This window comes from Neocloeon triangulifer, unplaced genomic scaffold (genome assembly GCF_031216515.1).
Source record: "Neocloeon triangulifer isolate White Clay Creek 2 clone unplaced genomic scaffold, ASM3121651v1 ptg000012l, whole genome shotgun sequence".
NCBI lineage: Eukaryota > Metazoa > Arthropoda > Insecta > Ephemeroptera > Baetidae > Neocloeon > Neocloeon triangulifer.
Genome location: NW_026775554.1, coordinates 8,248,739 through 8,271,990, shown reverse-complemented (window position 1 = coordinate 8,271,990; position 23,252 = coordinate 8,248,739). Strand labels below are relative to the sequence as shown.

At 40.8% G+C, this 23,252-nt stretch overlaps 2 protein-coding genes and 1 non-coding gene across 5 annotated transcripts in view; 1 reads left to right on the top strand and 2 right to left on the bottom strand.

The window, feature by feature from the left end:
• LOC132198019 (max dimerization protein 1-like) overlaps window positions 1-16,527 on the bottom strand; it is a 35,731-nt gene extending 19,204 nt beyond the window's left edge. Inside the window, exons 1-8 of one of the 3 annotated variants that reach the window (XR_009441934.1) lie at window positions 16,369-16,527; window positions 16,025-16,096; window positions 15,655-15,926; window positions 15,437-15,588; window positions 15,041-15,345; window positions 14,858-14,989; window positions 11,583-11,679; window positions 11,485-11,514 (exon numbers count right to left, since the gene is read on the bottom strand). Coding sequence is in view for 2 of the 3 variants with exons in the window: in XM_059621691.1 (XP_059477674.1) it covers window positions 11,485-11,514; window positions 11,583-11,679; window positions 13,810-13,870 (188 nt within the window). In the remaining variant the exon portion in view is untranslated. Of the gene's footprint in view, window positions 1-11,484; window positions 11,515-11,582; window positions 11,680-13,809; window positions 14,006-14,857; window positions 14,990-15,040; window positions 15,346-15,436; window positions 15,589-15,654; window positions 15,927-16,024; window positions 16,097-16,368 lie in introns of those variants that run through there. The other 2 variants (XM_059621692.1, XM_059621691.1) reach the window with 2 other exon arrangements.
• A 160-nt stretch (window positions 16,528-16,687) lies between these two features.
• Trnah-gug (transfer RNA histidin (anticodon GUG)) lies at window positions 16,688-16,759 on the top strand. Its single transcript has one exon. It is a non-coding gene; the product is annotated as a tRNA-His (tRNA).
• Window positions 16,760-17,092: 333 nt separating this feature from the next.
• LOC132196542 (probable glutamine--tRNA ligase) lies at window positions 17,093-20,567 on the bottom strand. Its single transcript, XM_059619275.1, has 13 exons — window positions 20,266-20,567; window positions 20,055-20,193; window positions 19,761-19,914; window positions 19,614-19,710; window positions 19,292-19,558; window positions 18,926-19,112; window positions 18,680-18,867; window positions 18,407-18,630; window positions 18,213-18,352; window positions 17,825-18,159; window positions 17,549-17,769; window positions 17,306-17,495; window positions 17,093-17,253 (listed from the first exon to the last, which is right to left on the bottom strand). The coding sequence occupies exons 1-13, from the start codon at window positions 20,380-20,382 to the stop codon at window positions 17,203-17,205; spliced, it is 2,310 nt and encodes a 769-aa protein (XP_059475258.1). The 5' UTR covers window positions 20,383-20,567; the 3' UTR covers window positions 17,093-17,202.
• Between the last annotated feature and the right edge of the window lie 2,685 nt (window positions 20,568-23,252).

Genomic DNA, 23,252 nt, shown 5'->3' with positions numbered 1-23,252 from the left:
TTCGCGCGGCGCCGGATTTTGCAACGACAACTGAAAAATGCACACAAGACTGTTGTACCGAGAGAACCGAGCGAGCGTAATTTTAGCTTTCGCGCGCAGGTGGGAAGGTTACGGTACGACGGCGTGGCCAACGAGTTGCAACACGTACGTTTGAAAATAGTGCGAAACAACAAAGGAGTAGAGAATGAATAAATAGGGAAAAAAATAATATAAAACTGAAATCGGGCACGCAGATGGAGGGGCGATAAGATTGCGTGGGCCAGTGCGTCCGAGGCAGAGGTCGCGCGGCGGCGAATTTCTCATTTGAATTAATGGGGTCAACGCACGCTGGCTGAATTCGGCAGCGATTCTGCTCAGTTAGTCAGTCACACACCGCGCAGCGAGGCTTATTTGAAACAAACACACAGTTTCAAAATTCATTTCTCAGGCCTGCGTGGTGTTGTGAGTGTGTCGAAAGTTGGTGGGGTGACGTCAGCGCGGCATTTCGGAACTTGGCCGCCTGTCAAGAGGCTGCACTCTTTCTTCTTCATTGCTCGCTAGCGCATATAATAACTGCACGCACGCACCGACCCGCAATTAAATACGAGGAGAGGTAAAGAAAAACAAAGAGGACGCGCACACAGGCCCTTGCGAAACGCTTTTGGGCAGCGCTATTTGCGGAGAGATTGGGCAACAATGAGCAATCGCGAGAGAGAAATAAATAATGAGACTTTTGGCATCAATTGTTCGCATGACTCGCTCGGCCAAACATGGACTTTGTCAAACAATGCGACGACAAGCGTGTGTACGTGATGTGTCTCTTTCTCCGCTCAACGTATGTACATCTGTCCCCTTGACGCACGTGAAGCTCTTTTGAAACGGGAGAAGGGTCGCCGCCGATGCAAATTGCTTGTGTGCGAAAGTCCGATACAGAGCCATAAAGAGGGATATCCAAATTTATGATGATGTGACTTTCTGTTGTTTTTGTGCCGGAAAAATGTCTCTATCGTCATAAAAAGTTAAAAGGGCAAACATGTTTTTAGAGAAAAGCGAGGGGCCATAAAGAGCAAAACTTGCGGGAAAAAGACTGCGCTCCAACAGAAAAAAACTCGGTTCGGCAAGTGGAATAATTTAAATAACACGAGAAAATTCATGTCTCAGAATATTCCAAATTAAAAAAGTTCAACCTAAATACTATATCAACCTTTCACCAAAACAACGAAAGCGGGCTTTCTGCGGGTTGCACACATGAACTTTTTTACAACTTTGACAAGGGACGGATTTTAGCATGAACCTTCTTTGTTGAAACACGTCCAGAAGGAAAATTTAATTAAAGAATTATTTACACGGACCGTTGGCCGACGGAAAAGGAAAGCACAATTTCCAGCACATAAAGCAAACGGGGCGTTTCGTTTCAAAATCCGAGGAAATCCGAGGCTCCGTGCGACTTAATGGGCTATATTCTGCACAAAGAGCACTTGCGTTTTATTCGCCGACTTTTATTGCCCGAATTTATTGCACAGGCGGAATGGGCATGCAAATGAGGCATTGTTTCGTGAGCGGTGGCGGCGGCGGGCGGATGGGCACATCATCTCTCTGGCCAATGCAGCGTACCTCGGAGCAGAGCGTAATTTCGCTGCTCCGGCGTGCGTATGGCGGTCCGAGCAGGCGCAGCAGATTCGCGAGAGCTTTCTCTACGCATCGCTGCTATTATAGTGTGTGCGAGCGAGTGCAACGACACTTTGATCGCCTGCTCGCTTGCCTGCGACTCGACAGAGAGAGAAGAGCTCAAAACTTCTTCTCACCGCCGCTCTCGTGAGCGAGATTAACTTGTAATTGCGAGATTAGAATCGCGCACTGCCTGCCTGCGCTGCACGCATAAGTCGCTATTTTTTTGGCGAAACAGAGGTCACGCTGCCGACGGAATCAATTAAACAGGCTGCGTTTTTCTTAACCTGCGCCGCATATCTCGCATCTGCTGATGAGCAGATTAACTCGACTCCTTTTAATTACACACATATGCATTTCCAAGGAAAAAACTCAATGGAATTCTCAGCCGCAGCGTAATTTATATTTTTACGCGTTCTCAAGCGCGCAATGCTATCTCTTTTTTTATTTCTCTTTGTGCAAGTTTATATTATGTATACAGAAAAGGATATAAATTGAATCTAGCTGGTGACTCGGGGAAATATATCATCATTGCTTGTTAGCGCCACGCAGAAGTAAAAAGTGTGCGTCTTTTGTACATTGGCTGCTCTATCGACGACCCCCGAGCAAAACTGACTTCTTATTTTTATATCCGGCCAAGCTTCTTTATGGCAACATCAGTGCAGCTCTCATTTTTCATCCTCTGCGATGCTTTGGAGAATCAATCCCGCAGCAGCCAGCTCTTTTTTATATTAACAATTTCCTCGCAAACCGGTCCTAATAAAAAGCAAATAAAAAACGAGCAATTTCTCTGATTACGAAAAAATGATCCCCCCAAAGAGTGAGAATAAAATAAAAAACGAGACTTCTCAAGAAGAGAAAAAGAAACAAAGGAAACAATCACAAGTTGAGCGACAAACGGCGTTTTGTCACCCCAAGTGTTTATGAAAAAAATTCTCCCCAGGGCCGCCGCAAATAAAAATCTCCCCCAAACGCAGCCGGCGAGTTTATCGTGCGCGGCAATCAATTTATTAGGCGTGCTTTACCCGCCGCCGCCGCCAAACGGCAGCAGAAAACCGATGCACAGCAGCGAGAAAAATGAATGCAGCGTGCAGAGACTAGCTGCTCTTGACGTGATATTAACTCCCCTGCAGCAGTCGTTGGAAGAAGGAAGTGACGTCATCTTAATTTAAGGGTGGTCCCACACGCCGTGGCTTGCAAAGCAACCGCAGTTCCTAAACGAATCTTCAAAAATGCTTATTAGGATGGAGAGCAGCTCGCAGAACTTTAGTCGTGGTAGGGCCTAAGGATTCGGCTCAGATTTCCCCCGAGGTCTAATAAGAAGATTAGAAATTTGTACCAATATACAAATTGAAAATTTAAATAAATAATAAATTGAATTTAAGTTTTTATATAAAAACCTACATTTTAAATGCGATAGCTTAAATTGTATACAAATTTTAATAAAAATCAATAAAATTGAAATTTATTTTAAGTAAAAAATTTAGGGGTTTTAGGTTTTTTAAGTTTTGATAAATTAAAATGAATGTCAATATTTTGAGTGCAAATCTTTCGCTTCAACCTTAAAGATTTATAGCTTATTTTGATAATCTTAAATCTCTTGCATTTAATTTATAATTATAATCCAAATAAATTGATAACGGTCGCCAACAGAGAGACGGTTGGCCTGCGATCCGGAACTGCGGCTGGTTTATCAAAAGTGTAATTTTTTTTTCTCTATCAATAATCTTTGACGCATCTCCTCCGTTTTATGCTAATCGCTTCAACAGCCCGGCTGCTAATTGGGTCAATGAATAACTAATTCAATCAACGTATGTATGATTTCCTCCCCGGCGCGAAATGCAGTCAGCTGCCCTGCCTGCGAGAGCCCTGCTGCTGGCGACAGAAGGTTGTTTTCCAGCGGCGCCCTCCCTCCGCCCTCCCTTGCCGCCGGAATACTATACACACTGAGTGAGCTGTATTGATCAGGGTGCTGCTTGCGCGCCGGGCCAACCGAGGCGGCCCGAGCTCTTGCTGCTGGCACATGGTCCGCCAAATAAACACACCATGTGCACGTAACCACTTTTCGCTACCCATCACCCGGCCTGGCAGGGGTGTTTGCTCGCTCAAATTGCGCTCTTGTCTAGGAAAGAAAATGCCTGCCTGTGTTTCCCGGAACTGTGTATTTCTATTTCCACACCGAGCGATTTTTGTACCAAAGCGATTGCACGGAGGCCCCTGGCGAAAATCGAAAATGGTTTCGGGCACCCGAGTGCGTAAATTTGTGAGACTGCGTGTATTTTCCACCTTCGGCGCTCCAGAGAAACAAAAGTCAGCCGAGCGAAAGGGCAATCTAGCGCGGCAGTAATTCAACACTCGTAGCTGCAAGATGTTCTATTCTGAAGGTCGGAGGGGTCGCTGGCTCCGGGCGAATTTTTGTAATTAGAGAGTTTTTCAACTATGAATTTCTATGCTTTTCACCGTCACCTGAGAAGTGACGAAAGTATCTCCTTAAAATGAGATAGTGTTTCAAATAAGAAATTTAATTAAAAAAAATAATTTCAACTAGATTTTTGTTGAAATTTACTCCAACCCTTTATTTTTTTTTTTTTTTATCAAGAATTTACAAGAAATATGATTTTCAATTGAAAAGCCACCTTAAGGTAAGCCTTAAGAATCTTTTACATGCTCTAATTTGCTCTCACCTTATATTCCATTAAAAGTAAAGCAAGGCCACTTATTGTTGTTGAAGTCGAGCAAAAACCACGCCGCTATATAATTTCCTTTTATCGAACCTGTTAAAAATACTTGCGGTCGCGTAATAAATGTTCACTGTACGCCGAAAAGATTATTAAAGAAACGCGCGCACATGAATTTGGCAGTCCGAGCGCTCCCTATTTATTTCAGCCTTGGCACTGGAGATGGATAACGTTTTGTGCAGTATAGTTGGCAAGCAGCGAAGGAGGAAAAACAGTCGTCGCGTGATAAACCAAAATATATACAATTGCGTACGTGCGCGTTCCAAAATTGATAGTGGGGTTCACCGACTGCTCGCACAAACAAGTCGCAATTAATTAGCCCGGCGATAACGTCGAAAAGAAAAACCTCTGACCCGGCGGTCACTTTCTCAACGCGGGCAGATAAAAAAGGGTCCGTTCGCGACTCGCGAGAGCGACGGTGTCGTCCCGCGGATAAAAATATACATAATTAATACTCGCAGGCTTATCGGCGGCCTTGATGTTATCACCATTGGTATAGGTCCAGGCGTGGACCTGCGACCGATTTTTGGTTTTGATCAACAAATAATATTCCGAGTGCAAACAAGAGACAAACAAATATAAATATACATCACGCCACCGTTTTGTGTGCGTTGCTTGATCAATAGTACAAACCTCGCATATGTCCCGTTCGTCGCTCTATAATGAGAGCGATAAATTATGCAGATAGAGAGTGTGCAGTGCATTCGCGCGTCGGCTTGGAAATTTATCAATCAAAATGCCACACGGTTTCGAAATAACATGGCGTGTAGTGAAATTTTTAAACGTTTTGTTCCGAGATAACAGCAGCGTTCAAAAGTCGACGTCTCTATTCGTTTTTCATGTGACCGTCGCCCCCGAGTGCGCCGCGTGTGCGCGCCAACAAATATAACAATAATTGCAAATAATACGCGCAGTGACTAACAGCTTTTCCGCAGATAAAAATATGTGAAGTAAGTATGCAGGCATACGCACTCGCTCGTTGCAAAAGAGCGCGTGAGTCAATTTCACGAGCTTATCACGAGAAATGTGCACCGCTGAGCGCACACAACTGCTTGGAGTGTGCTCGAGCTAAAACGGCAACACCGCCACAGTATTATTAATTGCATAGCCCCCAAAGATGAATGAAGATAAAATTATTCCAAGCTCGATGTTTCAACCCCTGATCTCTAATATTCTGTTAATTTCAATTGAAAAATTTATAATCTAAATCGCTTGGCAACGATTATCTTAAAATATAGTTTTGTAGGTTATTGATTTGTAGATTAAATTTTTTTTAAGTCAGCACAGAGTTTTTTAATTCTACAGAAAAATTTAATTTTAAAGTTGAATAAATATATTATCAATTTCATTGGAATATTTTTATTATTTTTATCCCTTTTAATTGTACGAGCTTCAGTCGAATTCTTTAAAGATTTTTTTCCAAACAATTTTCTGTTAGTAATATTAAAAATCGTCTTTCAATCTATTGTTAACTTTTCCCCGTATCTTCCCATCTTGAGTCAAACTGAAACAATCGATTTCACGACAACAAAAAGCTAGGGCCGATTTCGCTCACAAACTTTCGATCAATTCGCTGCACCGCGAGGGCTCAATTGAGGCCTGTCGAGTGCCAAGCGCTTGCTGGCCAGCACTCCTGTCACTCATAATCATAAATAATACATTTGCAAAATTATCTCTGTGCATAAAAATTGCGGCCGAGCGCGCGGCAAGCAGCGAGTTGAAGGTCAAATAAAAGTGAAGCCTCGTCGCCCGCTCGCGAGCGTTTTTCCACTGATTTAAAATGCACCGCGCTCTTTCTCTCTGGAGATGATGCAGAAGGGCTTTTCAGCACAAAGGGGAATACAAGATCAAAAACGAGTCGGAATTCTTGAGACCTTCAACCCGCCCCGGAAAATCGTTTTGACCGTCAAAACATGCAGCACGTCGAGTTGAGAGATGCACCTAATTATTGCCGCCCATTGTTGTGTGTGTGTGAGACACGATGATGAGGCTCTCATTTCTCTGCACACGCTGCATCGCGGCCGTTGTGGGCGTGAGATGGATGAGAGATGGTCTATCTCCATTGTTCGGTGCGTGATCGAGAATAATATTACACCAACAGCTCTCTCCGGTCTTTTCCTCTGCTGCAGCCACACAAGCTAGTTTTAATTTCTTGCTCGGTCCGTTGAAATTCAACGCTTCGGAGAAAACCTTTTGACCTGAAGGATTCAATTTATTGGACCTACTCTTGTACCACTCTTTTCTTTGACCATACAACCCGTATAGGAATGAGAATTATTTTTAAGTTTTTCGGGGTGAGAAATTGCCACCGCAGAGAGCGATTTCAAGCAATTAAGAAGTAAAAAGCAGGCGAAGGGCACGCAGGCAGCCATTTCCATATACGCAGTCGCCATATAATATTTAATAATTCTGGCCCTCTTCCAGCAGCGGCAGAAGTCAATTGCGGGTCACACACGTACACATACGTTGCTGCTGGAGAGAAAGAGGTGGAATTATATTATTGCATTATATCACAGAGGTCATTCCCCCCGCGTGAAAAGCAGTCACTTTCGCACACAGCTGCTGGCACTATACAAAAGTGCAGTATGGATCCATAGCGAGGCGGACGAACCGTTAGCTACGCGCACGCCTAGCAACTCCTCCAACGTACGAAGAGGCCTCTTTCTTTTTTTTATTAGCGGCAGGAGGATGCGCGAATTGGCGTGTGCCTTATTATCATAAACGCCACGTCGCTTCATCTATCAAGCCGGCAGTTTGGGAGTTGGAAATCTGAACTCCTCCAGGCAGCGCAGCAATCGTGCGAGTCACTCTCTTTTTTCTCGCTCACTTGCATTACGTCACTCTCGCACCCCAATCCATCCGAACCATCCCCCTGCTCTCATGGATATTTGTAACTCTCCCCTGCGCCAAAAGTCCGTGCTTCTTTCTACTTCTCTCTTTTCCCTCTCCCAACAACAATTCTGTTGAGTTGCCTCACAGCACTATCACTACCCTAATCAATATTCCCATCTCGAACGGAACAAGAGACAAAAAACAGAGAATAAGTGCGATCGACTGACGATTTGATTAAGCGTGCAATTCAATACGACAACGTATATAAAAATGAATTCTCTTCTGAAGAATGAGGATTTATTATTTATCTGGCGGTCTACGCTATAATGTGTTGGCTTCCTTTGTGTTTCTGGCAACACAATGCTGCACCTGAGGTGGTAAGAAAAAGAGGAAGACACAACCCAGGAATAAAAGAAGAGGCTGCGCGTTTACAAAACACATTCCCAGCTACCCCCACCCCGCCGCGAGTTCTGTGTGTTTTCTGACTGCTGCGTGAGCCTGACCCTACGCAACACCACCAAGACAAATTATATTATTTCTGTGGCCATTCTCTAGCTCTCTCTTGCGCATCTCTTCCTAGCGCCAACCACACTGTATTAATTACTAGATAATTATTGCGACCTCAACGTCCTTGTTTTACCCGAGAAAACGAACCGGCCTGGTGTAACACGGGACAGCCCGGGTTTATTTTTACCTTCTAGACCCGTTTCTCAACAGCTCAAGGCGATTTGGAAATAAAATAACTTTGTAACCGCGCAATGCAATTAACTTGGTTATAAAACAAAATGGTTAACTTGTTAAAGGGTTTTAAATGTATCAAAATCCTGATATTGTTGCGCAAGAAAAATTATAAAAGACGATTTTAAAATTTGCCGACAATTTACGTTTTAAATCAAAATGTGGCAATTTCTTTTAGACAGTCTAAGTAAAGTTAGACAAGAGCACTTCTGGGGAATAAATTTATTTGCTCGGTAACGAAGAGGCCGTCGATGAATAATTCCAGGCGAACACGGGCCGAAATTAACAGCGCCTCATTTCCATAAGGAAGGATTTTCCGTCCTAAAACGATTAAGACGTGCATTGAAATTCAAAGCAGGCGTATATGTATCTGTGAGCGAGCGCGGGTTGAAAGGGTTAATACCCAATAAAAGCTCTGTGTGTGCCGTTGGCTGCAGGGCCGGATTAAGTTTCGTACGAGAACTTCTGGTTTGATTGCTTGCTGGTCATGCGTTTGTTTGCCGAGCGCGAGTAATGAAGTAGGCAGCGTTGCCAGACGACAAACCACGTGTTATGCATGGGACACATGGCCTGCGCTGGAGTATGTAGTAGTGTCACATGAGCCATCTGCACTCGGCTGCTGCATATAAGGGCCCGAAATAATATAATGCAGAGGCTATTGCGAGCCAGCGGAGTCGAATTTCAACATCCCTTCCTCTCCGCTGACTGATAACACAGAACAAGAATCCCTCACAATTTTTTCGGCGGCCGGCCAGTCTGCCGGCGGGAGAAAAGTTGTGCTTTTTATCGTCGGCCGAGCGAGCTGCGGCTTTTTGGAGGAACACAATGCACCGAGATAAGGCCATTTATTATTAAAGTGGTGACTCAAGAGCTGATTGCGACTCGCTCACGTCAGCAGCACCAACTCTCTCTGCCCAATGGTTCATAAAGACTCTTTTTTTCTCTCTCTCTCCGCTGAATGGGTCTCTCCCCGAAATTGACCCCAAGAGCGTGATGCCCCGCTCGTTTCTAATCTCGCCGGTCTTCCCTTTTTGCTTTTGCTCGTAATTTTGGCGCACTGACCGAGCTTGAAATTCGAGCCGTCAGCGCAATGTCACCAAAAGAAATTTCGCCAACGCCACAAAAAGCGCGCAGACATTGACCATAGGGCGATAACGATTTCGTCAGAAATAGCTGCCTGCTGCGAGAGAGCGTTAGTTTTATCTAATCTTTGAAATATGAAATATTAATACTGGCACACAAAAACCAACTCATATATGCGCGGTCTTATCTACACACACACACATATGAACCAAATGAGGTGACTTGGAGTGCAGAGAGAGCAATTGCTGCCGCTTTAATTGTTTTTCGGTCCGTTATCAGCGGCACAAAAACACCAGTTGAAAGCAGCAGGCCTGAAAATTTTATTTTTGCACCTCACGCAGCAGCTCGCGCGCGGGGAAAAAACACGTCACCCGAAATGGATATTTATCGGAATGGTGTGCGCGGCGGCAGTAAATCACTGGGTGTGTTTTGCTCAAGTGCGATGCTTTCAGCTGATTGCATTGGCCCTGTATGAAGTAATTACCCACCAACGCGATTGAATGCTCCGGAGTCACGTGAAGCTGATAATGCGCTTCCACAGATAAACATATAGGCTAGTCAGCGCGCGAGCGAGCGCCTCAGACAAGCAGGAGCCTGGCGCAAAAATTGCTCATTATTTAGCGTCTGTGCGCGGAGAAAAATCGCCAACTAAGCAGCGGCAAAGTGCAATAAAAGGGCGGCAGCCGATTTGAATGACGTGCATCTGGTGGAAAGACAACGTTAATGGCGTTTGGGGGGACGCGAAAAAAAACATAATCGGCCGAACGCGCCCCATACGCGTACGGGTTTCTGATGAGTCTTCACATTTTGTTATTCATAGAAAAAGAAGCTGCTGGCACTGGATTTTACTGCTCCTTTTACGACGCGTCTTCGTCTGGTTTTCGTTCAGCGAGCTGCATACATCTAAAAAGGGTTGGAATCCTGTTCCGAATTGGACAATTATGAGGGAAAATCTACTCAACCGGAAAAATGTTCTGCTTAAATTGCAGTTCTGGTCCTTTAGTAATAAACGGATTTTCGTGACGTGGAGAAAAAAAAATAAATGAGGTTGCTCTCAACATTGAATAAAAAAAATTTGTTGAGGCCTACTTTAACGTACTTTTAAGCCAAGCTAGTCTTCAAATTTATAATTTTTATGAGAATATGTACTCAAGGTTCTTTTGCTATTATATTATTAAAAAACTTTTACTTCTTTAAATTAGTTTTCAAGCACTATAATCAATTATTTGCTTTATATTTCTCAGCCCCTAAGAATTTTTAATAGCCTCTCGGTCCAGAAGCAAATGACTTTTGAAGTATGAAATTCACATGAACTTTTGTTTTAATTCTCAACGTAGATAAAAAGAAACTTCAATCGGCAATAATTGCGACTCGTTTTTAATATTTTGAGAGCCACAGTTGAGGAAAGTTGGCTGTGGGATTGCAACACGCCCTGCATTTTTATCCACGGGAGGCAGCTGGATTCAATGTCAAGGTTGGCAAAGAACTCTAAAGAAAGACTGGCTTTGATTCCGAAATTAGTCTATGAAGACTTTCGTGCGTGAACGCCGCTTGCCTGCTTATCCCACCTGTCTTGCGAACTTCCTCTGACGCGCCCGCACGGCCAAAATGGAGGCGCGACGGGGGCGCCCCAAAAGCTTGCGATCAGGCGAAAAGAGCGATTGCGGAATTACTCCATCGTACGCCCAGGCAAGAAAGTGAAGTGTCGGTGCGCGACGCGAAAAATAAAAAGAAAAAAGCCGGGCCTAGCAACAGCGAGCGGGTTTGTTGCGCGCCGGCTGGTCGTGCGCCCTCACCTCCGTCCGTGCGAGCGCCCACGGAGTTAGCTCGAGGTCGGGCCGCTCTACCACTCGCCTCTCCCAACAATCGATAATCACAACAACAATGGCGACGGGCAAGCGCAGCGTGTCTGCCAATCAATAGGATCGTTCGCCGGTAATCTGCTCAAATTCGGCCATTCGACTGGTTTAGTTTTAAACACAACTGATTTTCAAAAGCAAACAAGATAAACTTGTTTGGTTTTTTCTTAATCTTTTAAGCTTTTTTTCTTAAATTGGCCAACAATGAAATGTTTCACGGCTTGAAATAAGCCCACTGAAACCACACGTGTGCGTGAAACCAAAGGGACATACACTTGTTAGTTTTTTTACTAATATAGTTTTCAAACAAAATTATTTGACTTTATTTTTAAGGTACTGATTTTTACCGAATAAAAATTGATTTGACTGATAATCCATATTAAAAAAGAAAATATCTATGCTTCTGTATTTCCTTTTCTAACAATCAATTATTGCTTACTCAGACAATAATTATGATTAATTATCTCTGAACGTTAACTTTAAAAATCAATCAGCGCAACCCCTCATTGTTCAAATCGCCGGACAAAGTCTGGTGCAACAATGCGTATACGTGACTGGGGACACGGATAAGGGCTTTCCTGACTCACCTGTTCTTCTCAAGCTCATTGTGGGTCGTCCTGCAAACAGAAGCGGAACGAAAAGTGTCATTAGCAAAGGTCACGTTTGGATTCTTTGGCAGTCTTACCTGTTCCCCTGACTTTTCTTATTTTTCGACCTCTTGTGGTGTGAGCTCCGCAGGTCGTCGGGCATAGGCTCGGTCGTCGCGTATCCATGTTCGGCTTCTGCAACAAGGCAAAAACTGTATAGTACAAATGATCACAGGTTGTGCGCGGATTTCGTGCTTCCGGCCCTCTGCTTATCGACCACGCAGAACAAACACATAACGAGGAAGTTTAGGGTTTCCTTCAGCAACAATTTTCTTTATCGCACGGCAGCCAAGCCAAAAATCGAGGCCCATTTTTTGGCTGGCGTTCAATAACTGATTCCGAACGCAAGCGGGTTAAACAAAATTAAACTCGCGGGAAGAAAAAAATATCTCCAACCATTTGGTCAAGCCGATCGTTTATCGCTAGAGATGACAGATGTTGAAACTCCCAGAAGAAACTTGGCGGGTTTGCCGCTCGAGCTATAATCGGCCAGCAGTAAACACTTTTTTCTTTTTTAATTAGCGACGCAGAGATAAGGCTGCAAACGAACAACACCCGACTTGCTTAGAAATTAGCAAAGTCTGACCTCGATTTGGGCAAATGGAACAAATTTTGAGGTACACCATGTACCGAGAGTACATTGGCGCGGGAAAGAGAGATAAAGACAGGCCAAAACACCTGGCCCGCCACCGAGAGAGAACGCGCTCAAAAATAGCCTCCTTGAACTTTGGCCAAACTCGTCCGAGACCCAGCTTACATAATCGCGAGGGAAATTTAACCCACAAAGCAAAATATAATGCCAAATCCTTGTACATTAGGTATTAATTAGTTAGCAGTCATTAATGATTAAAAATTAATGTCACATAATCATATAATTAATTGATAATAAATTGATGACCATAAACAATGTAACATTGTTAAATAATTGATGAATACATTATTCAAAACAGAAGAAATTTTGCGTCCACGCCGCTAGGGTTTTTGTCAAAAACTTTGAGCCGCGACGCGATCCACCCCCCCCCCCCCCCCCGTGGGAATGTGTGATTTCTCGCCGGAAAAAATATGAGGTAAACGATTTTTGCATCGATTGAATATGAAGCAAGGAAAATTGAGCATAGAGTAGGGCGCCATCAAGACGAAAGTTCTTATGCTAAATTTGATTACCATGTTGCTGAGTTTTGGAAATTATAATTTTATTTAAGACATAATAAATTCATTAAATTAATAATCTGCTTTTTTTTAAATCTCTAGAAAATTTATGTGATCTGATTGCAAAAAATCAAGGAACAGAGCCTAACCAACCTGCAGAGAAATTCTTTGAAGTCGAACAGAATATTGGAGCTGAAAAGTCAACGCCGCAAAATAAAAAGATAGGTCTTCATGTATTTTAATATGAGACATGACCATATTTTAAATTCATAGAATATATTATAATATTTTACAAACTCCAATATTCCTCATTGTCAACACAATTGGAGGTTTTGTGTAAGACTGGCCTGCCTTTCAAGATGCAAGACGATTTCAAGAGACAAATGCGTCCATTGAATAAAATCCGATGCAGTTTGTCAGTGACATGAATGTGATAACTATAAATTTTGTGGCAAATTATTATTTTTATAGGAAAGTTTTTTTAATAAAATATTAAATCTTATATAAAAACAAATTATCTTTCTTTCAATTTCATTTTCAGACATCATGGTATAGTTGGAATGGATTTGTCTGCAAACTTGGGAGTATCTTTGATTGGAATGTCAATGTTTGTGAAATTTTAATGTAACGCACTTATTTGTAGTGATTTCAATTTTATAATTAAGTTGCCACAACAATGGGACCAAAATTTTGTAAGATAGAGCAATTTTATGGTCAAATTTTTTCCACTTCCACGAACAAATTTAGAAGAAAAAATTAATATGAAATAATGTAAAATTATTTTAAATTACATTTTGCTTTGCGGGAAGGGAAGTTTTAACTTTGGGCCCCAGAAAAGAAATGTTCCACTTTAATCAAGAGAGATAAGCGCGCGAGCAACGACCCGTGTATGTAGTATTATAATTTGTCGTGGCGGAAATTAGAACGGAGGTTGCGATTGCCGCCTCCGAGAGGCCTTTTCGCGAGTCTTAGAGGCGGTGGTAGGCAGGTGTCGTCGGGGGCTCGGGTGGGCAGGAGGGCCCCAAAAGGCGCGCACATCGGCCTCGGAGGGAAGCCATGTTGTTTTCACACGGGACGGTAGGACTGGGTAGGACGCAATTGCGGTCGGGTACGCACCTCTTTCTCGTCTTTCCAAGAACTCCGCTGCTTCCAGAAGGTACGTCAGACCAATACTCATTATTCGCACAAGGAAAAGTGGCACGCGAAAAAACGCGACGAGGTGTTTGTGTTTTGGCAAAGGTGCGTTGAGCCCGAGCACACACGTGTGTTGCGGCGAGGTTCGCTCTCAAGCGACTGAAAACAGCGCGTATTTATTGACGTTAGTGGCAGGAGGGCCGCGCGCCCATTGGTCCACGCGGTGACGGCGCTGTTAGCTCGCGCCGCCGACCAATCGCCAGCCAGCCACAACAGCTGGGCGTCACGTGACTTTCATGCTTTCCTTTTGTGCTCGCCGACCGCCCGAAAGCCACCCTGCACCGCGGCAGGGTTGATCCTGCCGCCAGTGCCGCCCCCCACAAAGCCAGTTTGCCGCCAAAATGTCTATGATATGCCCCGACAACCTGAACCAATCGCACCGAAACCTTTTTACGATCTTTTTTTCTTATAGTTCTTAATATTATTTTTGTGTGTCTTCTCATTTGACACATCAAACTTGAATGTCATAAAGTACAAAATAATGATCTGGATTTACTCGACCTTAATCACTTATTTAATTGCAAATATTCTTTTATTGCCACTGTTACTTTAGATTAAACAAAATAAAGCCCTCAAAAAGCTGTTAAAATCATTTGGATTTAAAAAATATTATGATTACAAAATTTGGAATCTGGGGAAAATTATGTATATAGTAGAGAGCAGTAAATTTAACTATTCTTTTTACATCCCACTTGAAAAAATTTGATAACTTACGATAAAATTTATTTCCGGAGTAAATCAAAATGAATAACTAAAGGAATTTATAAATTATTTCTTTCTATGTCCTTTAAATGATAAGTTTTGAATAATTTTGCTGCCATCGGAATACTACGTAAGAATAAAGTTTATGGCCTGAATTTTTAAGCCATGCTTTAATGCAGCTTTAATGGTGGATTTAAAATTTAATTTTAAATATTAGAAGCATTGCTTCTACTTTGGGAGATCTTTAAAATTTAAAAATCACACTTACCTTAACAATTCTCTATATGTGTTCTTGAGGTTGTAAATCTAGGAGAATGAACACATAGAGCAATACTCTATGGATGGCTTTCAGCACATGGAGCCTTGCGTGCATTGTAGGAAGCAGATGAGCACTTCCCTCCTGCAATTTTCAATTGTTAAAAAAATTAAAATGCAAATCTTGTCAAATCACTGTTAAAACATGATGAGAGCGGTAGTAACGGCTGATGGGGTGCGAAATTTCAGAAAGAAACCTGCAAAGCAGGTGAGGTCGTGGAACGTCCTTATCATTTCCAGGGGCAACTTCTTTTAGGACTTGCGAAAATTTCTGCAGACAAACTTTGACCAGCTCTTGCTCTGGTTTCATTTCTGAAAGTGCACCAAGGAGTTCATCGTCTAGACTTGGCAAAGGTGGATAAGTGCCTTTAATAACACATTCTTCGTGCTTTCGAAGAATAGTTGCGATACGAGCGTAGTTGTACAAGCAGAAAACAACACCTTTAAAACAAAAATAGGATTATAAAACATTTATGTGGAATCAATTTTTGTAAAAAAATTTTGAATCAATTTTAGTTCTAGTTCAAATCACCTCTGTTGCTTGATCCTCTGTTGGCAACTGGTGGAGGACTGAAGTCCAAATTTACACAACTACCGGTGTTCTTACTCAGCAATTCATATTCAACAGTGGCCTTTGCCAACTCCATGTTTCCGTCTACAGACAAAATGTCTTCTTCTCGCATCCTAGATAAAATTTAAATGGTCAAAATTAATTTTTTTGCAATTTATATAAATATTTTCTTTGCTAACCGTAAATAATCTTCAAAGCAAATATCTCTCTCTTTTTGCTTCGTAGCAATGTTTCTGACGACTCCCACAACAACTCTTTTGCACTGATCATCTTCTAAACTTTTGGATGAAACCGAGTTCAACGTTAAAAGCAAATTAAGATCAGCTTTGTGGTCTTTGTTGACATTCCATCCGCAGCTCTCGTAGATTTTTGATATTATTTTCTTGATCAATCCAACTCTGTGCCATGAGAGGTCAGAATCATCTTCTAATTCAGCCAGTAGATTCACACTCTGAGAAATCAAATTACACAATTATTTTAAGCTGCAAAATTGCCCAACAATTTTAGCAATTAAGGCATGAAAATTTCTCCCTTAAGGTTTAAACTTACTTTATTTGTTGAATGAAAGAGACTGATGTCTCTAGTCAGTAAGTCTTTTAGGTTTTTGAGGCACAATGGTTGCTGCAAAGAACAAAATTGAATGTTGAAAAATTAATTTTTATATCCAGCATGTTCTTCAATAAAACTTTTTGACATAGCGGGTTTTAAGTGAGAGACGAAATTCCTTCATAGAAACTATTAAAAAAGCGAGCAAAAAGTAAACAAATGCTAACAAATTATATTTTGATCGATGAGAAATTGTGTTAAGAGCGTATTTAAATGACGAACTGATTTCTAAAAATTTTCTGCACCACCATGTGGTTGCTAGAGCTGTCAAAATAAGAGAAAATAACCTGTTCTGTCATATTCCAAGCGTAGCAATGCCGACAAACCAAAAGCCGAAACCAATCTTTAACACTCTCCTTCCCTAAAAAAATTTGTCTCGACCTGTTTGCGAGAAAAATTGCAAAATTAATGAACACGAGGACAAAATCTGCAGCGGTTTTTGCGAATTCGGGTGAAATTTGAAAGATGCGCAGCGTGATGCGTCGTTGTTTATGCGTGGCAAGTTCGAACGAGAAAAAACTCGCACGCTCATTGGCTACTCTTGATCACGTGCAAGGAGCCGATATAAATACCTCAAAATTTCCCCTTCCCTATATGCCTCGGATAGCCGTGATAGTCTAGTGGTTAGGACATTGCGTTGTGGCCGCAAGAACCCAGGTTCGAATCCTGGTCACGGCAAAGGAAGTCCCTTTGCACGGTAGAGGCATTTTTATTATGCGATAGAATAAAACGGAAGATTATGTATATTGTATTTTAATAAACTATTAAAATAATTAAAACTTATTTTTTCCCTTTAAATAATGTTAACTACTATTTTTTTTCTCCACTTGTAAATAAGATAGTTCTTAAAATAAATAATAATCCTCTATATTACTCTGGCATAACAGCAGTACTGTTATGAAATAATTAATTTATGCACCTATCCCTATTGCAACTATTCCAAGACAAAATATTTTGATCTAAATAAAACGATTAAAAGGAAGCAAAAAGTATTGAAAAATAAAACAACTGTTTTCTTAAATTTACATCATTAATTTATTGCTCATGCTTCAGTGTAAGTATAAAATAAATAATAAAAGTTTCCAAAGTGGCAAATTTAATACACTTTAGGATACCAATCATTAAAATTTTCCAGCATCTTCTTTGAGAGTGACAGTTCTGTTGAATACCAGCTGGAATAAAAAAGAATTAAATTTAGATCTTTAAATTTTTTGTAAACCTCACCTGTTCTCTCTTAGAGTCTGGATCTACAGAGAAGAAGCCAAGTCGTTCAAACTGGAACTTGTCATAAACCTTTGCATTTTTAACAGAAACGTCAGCCAGAGCAGTGATACTGGTGAGGGAATCTTTATTGCAGTCACTCAAGAATCCTCTGGGCACTTCATTAGGGTCTTCAGGATTTTTGTGCTGAAATCTGGCAAAATGCAAGTTGTAAAAAATCATAATATAACAAACTTCTTTAATTACAATCTATCATAGAGACGAACTTCCACTTTGATTGGATTTGAAACCCAATGAACCCAGGCTTTGGGTTTTTCAACTTTGTCTGCCTCCACACACTCAACTTCCAGTTTAGTAATGTTTCCACTGCCGTCCTTGACTGCTTTTTTCAGGGTGATCACATAGCCAGTGTGACGAAGGCCCACAGACTGGCCAGGCGCTAAACGTCGATAGCCTTTTTCAGGGATCTGAAAATTAAAATTATTTAAAAAATTAAGCTCATAGTAAATAATTATTACCGACCTCTTTAAAGTCAGATGCCTCGATGAAAAGATCACTGGCAAAAGGCACTTTGTGACTGCCTCTCGCAGGTTCATTGGGGAAATTAGGCACATCACAACTGATTGGTCCCTTTGCAGGGAATTTAGTTATCGAGACAGCTAGAGGCTCAAGGACAACCATGCATCTCGGAGCCGTTACATTCAGGACATCTCGAACACTGGCGTCTAGAGCTTGAGGGTCCACCACCACCTGAGCGCCAGTGAGACCCATTTGGGCACAGAAGTTGTTGATGGCCTCAGAAGGAAAACCTCTGCGGCGCAAAGCAGTGAGTGTGAAAAGTCGAGGGTCATCCCAATCTGAAAGCATGTTACTTTTAGAAATAATCCCAGATTTGAAGTTAGCAATTTACCATTCACAATCTTCATATCAATCAATTTTGCAATTTTTCTTTTTGAGACGACAGTGTAGTTGATGTTGAGTCTTCCATACTCCCACTGGACAGGGCAGTACACCTCCAACGCATTGCAAAGCCAGTAATAAGATGAGCGCCTTTCAAATTTTTTTATATTAGTATTCACAAGGCTATTGTATGCTAAAAATTACCTAGACTGGAATTCCTTTGTGCAAAGTGAATGGGTGATGTGTTCAATTGAATCACAAAGGCAGTGGGTGTAGTCGTAGGTGGGGTAGATGCACCACTCACTGCCAGTGCGGTGATGCGGCAGGAATTTAATTCTGTAAGCCACTGGGTCCTGCTTGCCCTCTTCCAAGGTCACTTTCATCCTCAGGGTTGCTTCACCCTCTCCAATTTTACCGTTTTTCATGTCCTACCATAATTTATTCAGTAGTTTAAGTTCCAAATAAATTGATACACACCTCAAACAACTGCAGGCTTTCTTCGACCGGTCTGGTCCTCCAGGGAGATGGAGGAGGGTTGAAACCTTTCAGCTCTTCCGGTTTCTGATGGCAAACATAGGCCAAATCTTTCTTGATCAACTCCACAGCCCATAAATACAACTGCTGGAAATTGTCTGAGCTGTGCGTAATCTTGTAAGGCTTGTACCCTGAATTTAGTGTAAAATCATCGATTAAATTCAATAATTTAGCAGAATAAAATCTTACCTAGCCATTCGACCATGTCTTTGATGCCGACAAAGAACTTTTCCTCCTCTTTCTCAGGATTGGTGTCATCATAACGCAAAAAGCAAATGCCGTCATGTGCAGCTGCATAGCCAAAATTAATGTTGATTGCTTTGGCATGCCCAATATGCAGAATTCCATTCGGCTCTGGAGGAAACCTTGTTCGTACCTGCACATTTATAAATTTTAAAACTTAAAAAAAAAACTTAAGAAGAGAAAATTTTTAAATAAGATTTAGAATTTCATAAAATAACAGCTTAAAAAAAAAATATAATATAAATATTTTCTCACAAATTCCATTTTACAGAACTAATAATTTCATAATATTCTCATAATAAAAATCCTTACCTTTCCTCCTGTGATTTTCAGGTGTTCCTTTAAAAGCTCCATGGTTTTTGGAGTGGTAACATATCCATCAGTTTTGTAATTTTCTCCTGGTTTGTGGAAAAACACTTTTGTTTTCAGAAACTCGGCCATAGTGAGTTTTTCAGCAGGTGCCTCCGCTGCTGATTTTTCAGGTTTCTTTTCCTTTGGTGGTTTTGCAGCCTTTTTGTCATTCTGCTTTGGAGCTGGAGCTAGATCCTCATCAGTCTTTGGGCCAAGTAAGTTCAAAACCTAAAAAAATAAGTCTTAATGTCCATTTAAATACAATATTAGTATTGAATTTTACCTGTAAATCAACCTCGCTTCTCAGCGCCTTTCCGTCGGCCCACTTGTTGAGCTTTGCTCTTGCATCCTGCATGATCAGTCCAGTATTGTATCGATACCTTCATTTCTTTAAATTAGCAAATAATATAAAACATAACAATTTTAGCACCTTTTTTCAATCAAAGCTTCTTGGTGCTTTTTCAAGGCCCCCTCCACGGCATTTTCAATCTGTTCCGGAGTGACCACAATTCCAACACCTGCCGCTTGTTCCAACTTAGATTTGTCTACTGAATTTGGATTTGCCAGAAGATACTCCAGGGCAGCTAAAATTATGTTTTAACATTTTAGCATTTAGGGAAAAATACAAGCAAGTAATTTGTTAATTATTGAGGACGGTTTGGATTTAAATTAAATTAATAAATTTTTTATAGGTCTATAAAAAAATGAAAAATGTTCCTGCTACCATCAATTCTCAGAGTAGAATCCAATTTTCCATCGCCAATGTAAGCTGCCACGAGCCCAATGTGCTGAGTGATTTGTGCCTTGATTTTGGAAGCCAGATGGTACAAAAGAGCCCCATTGCTGCTGCTAGCGTTGCTTGTCTAAAACAATACAATTAAAATATTTAATATAACTAATCAAAAAAAAAATTAGGATAAAAATATATATTATACCGCAGAAATTGCAGTTCGCAAGTTTGCGGTGACAACTTTGTTTTTGACAGTCTCTTTGATTTTCTGCTCGCTGAGGCCGATTTTGGCAAAGAGTTCTATGTCCGTCTCCTCCGGCATCTTGTTAGGAATAGGATCTGTCTGGTGAATCTGGTGATGTTGCAGCAACTGATGAACGGGTCACGACGTTTTGCATCAGCTAATTTCCTCGCCTTTCAACCTTTCGCAGGCCTTTTATGAAATTTCAGCAAAAACCAAAAGGACCTTGTTTCACGTGTGTACGCCGCTCGTTCGGGAGCGCGCGAAAGAGGGCTCTGCAAACACGACAACCAACAAGACGACAACCACCTATGAAAGCTATGAAAGCAATTATCTGGTGACATCTGGCGGATAAGGGGCTCAATTATCGTTTTCTGCTTGTTGCTAGGTGGCGTTTGGGATAGCGATTGCAACAATTTATGCAGGAATTTCGACCCCCACAGGCGCGAAATTATTACTTTTATTTCGATGGTGGCGAGAGTCCTGTTACTCATTGAGAGAGTGTGCGAATGCGAATCCAACGCGCAATGAAATTTATAAAATGGCAAACCCTCATTTTTTTATATTGACAAACATGTGGGATTTTTGAAGAGGAAAAATTGAAGTTAAATTAGGTGATGAGGAAAAATATTCCATTATTCCAATACTTATAAATCGATCGAAGTGTGCGCATTTAAAATAAGGTGAAAGTTGTCGTGTATTTTTTTTTTCGCTTTCTATAAATGCTATTGATTCATTAATTGCTCTAAATTTTATTTTGCCTGTGAGGAAAGAGAGGAGACCTTATATGCATATATTATAAATAAAGTTTTCTAGCTCAACCTTATATAAATATAAAGCTTGGTGATTATAAATTTTTTTAGTCTGTTTTATTAATTCCCGCCACGTTCCCATTTCTCGTTTGTAGTAATGAATTAAAAAGTATTAAAAATACCCTAAAATTAAATCTTAAAATAATTTTTCGAAATTTTCACCATAAAAAAATATTGAACATGCATATTTTACATAATGATTTTGGACACCTAATTATTCAGAGGAAAATTAAAATATCCATTCAGGCGCACCTTATAATCAACTTTTGATTAACAATATACGCAGTTTGCGCGGATCTTTTAATTTGCATGTCACTTTCTAGATTATTCATTTTGGTCGAGTGCTCATTTGCGTGTGTGGAGCACGTTTGTAAGTTAGCATTAAAAGGACGCAAACATGCTGATCATGGTCAAGGTCGTCTGCTTCTCTCTTTCTCGCGAGACTCCACAATTTCGCGATGATTGCGAATTGAGGCCTGCAACTGTACCAATTATTAGAGACCACATTCCGAACGGCGCCGACTTCAGGCTTCAAATATTTTGCAACCAGACTGGGTTATTCCAAACTCCATACATAAATGAATAAAAAGCAGCGTCGCCAGGTGTAATTTGATTTGGAAAGAAAAATACAGAGGCAGAGTGCAAATAATAAAAGCAGAAACGTAGCCATTTTTCTTTTGTATGCATAATGAAATTTGGCCAAGTGGAAGAGCTCAACAATAGAAAATCATAACACAGCACAAGTTGTGTCGTGAAGGCACAATTTCAGAAATAAAATTCTGCACTTTTGAGGTTTCTGCGCTGCGGTGCAAATAATTTGCTGCTGCTCACTCATGTGTTATGCAAATTGTTAGAACAGCAGGGGCCCGATAACAGCCTGCCGTCGGGCCAATGTATAATAATAAGAAATTGTCCCCCCAGCTCTTCTCTTCTCGATCTCTTCCCCAGCGAATTTTTTTTCCTTCCACGGCGTCGTGCGAGCGAATGACGCAAGTAGTGCTGCCTCCGCAAAACAAAACATGCACGGACGGCACGTTTATTGATTTTGATTATCTTGATTCTGAGAATGTGCATCCCATCAGCGCGCGGCCGACACAGACCGCGAACACTCTCGATCACAACCAATAAAAGCAGTGATTTATTTAATGTCCAGAGTCGATTACACTCGCCAGCAATTGCTACGAGCGAATATACCGCAATAAATCTCAATGGCTGCAAATTATAATTGTATGGTCTCCGAGTCGCGTCTCGCGCTTAACTTTCCGCATTCCAGATGCGAGCAAATTTTTCTGCACGACACACACAGGTGTCTTTGATGTAAAAACCAGCTCCCCACTTGGAATAAGAATAAAATGATAAAATACTGCAAAAATTCTGATAATTTTTAGACAAACAAAAATCATCAGATTCATTAACAGAGAAAGATAACGTTATCTAATTTAATAGGAGCCGTGGATTTCAAATTTGTTGATTGAAAGACAAACAACAAAGACAAGCAACAAAAATTTTCACGTCACCTCCCTCAAGTGGTCTTTGGCAACATGATGAGATGAAAATTGATCGCGTGGACTTTTTGTACTCGGCAACACACGTCAAGCGTAAAAATATAACATAATTTAACACATTATTGTTGGAACCGACCTCGATAACTGTTAAAATAAAATTTTCATTGATTAATGATTTCATTGATTTTTATAGCAAAAGAGCGTGCAGATTATTTTTTTTCCAAATAAAAGTAATATAAAATGAAGATTTAAATTAGTTTTGTAACTTGAGTTAATTTTTAGTTTTAATTTAAAAATTATTTTCTAAATAATCAACATGTAAGAATTTACTGTAAGCCAATGATTTCAAATTAATAGTTTGGCCAGGTTGAGCAGAAAAAAAAACAGTATTCTCAATTACTTAATAACTATCGCAATTACACATAATTATTTAATTATATTCGATTATATTCAATAATTTATAAATTAATTTCGTCAGGTTCCAATGGTTGCATTCAAAGAAGATAGAGCTGAAGAACAATGAAATCATGTATTTAATACAACATACAAGAAAATTATTTTAAGAAAATAATACTTAAAATTGTGTATAATTAAATTTGCTAACATCTACAAACACAACAACAACATTATTGAG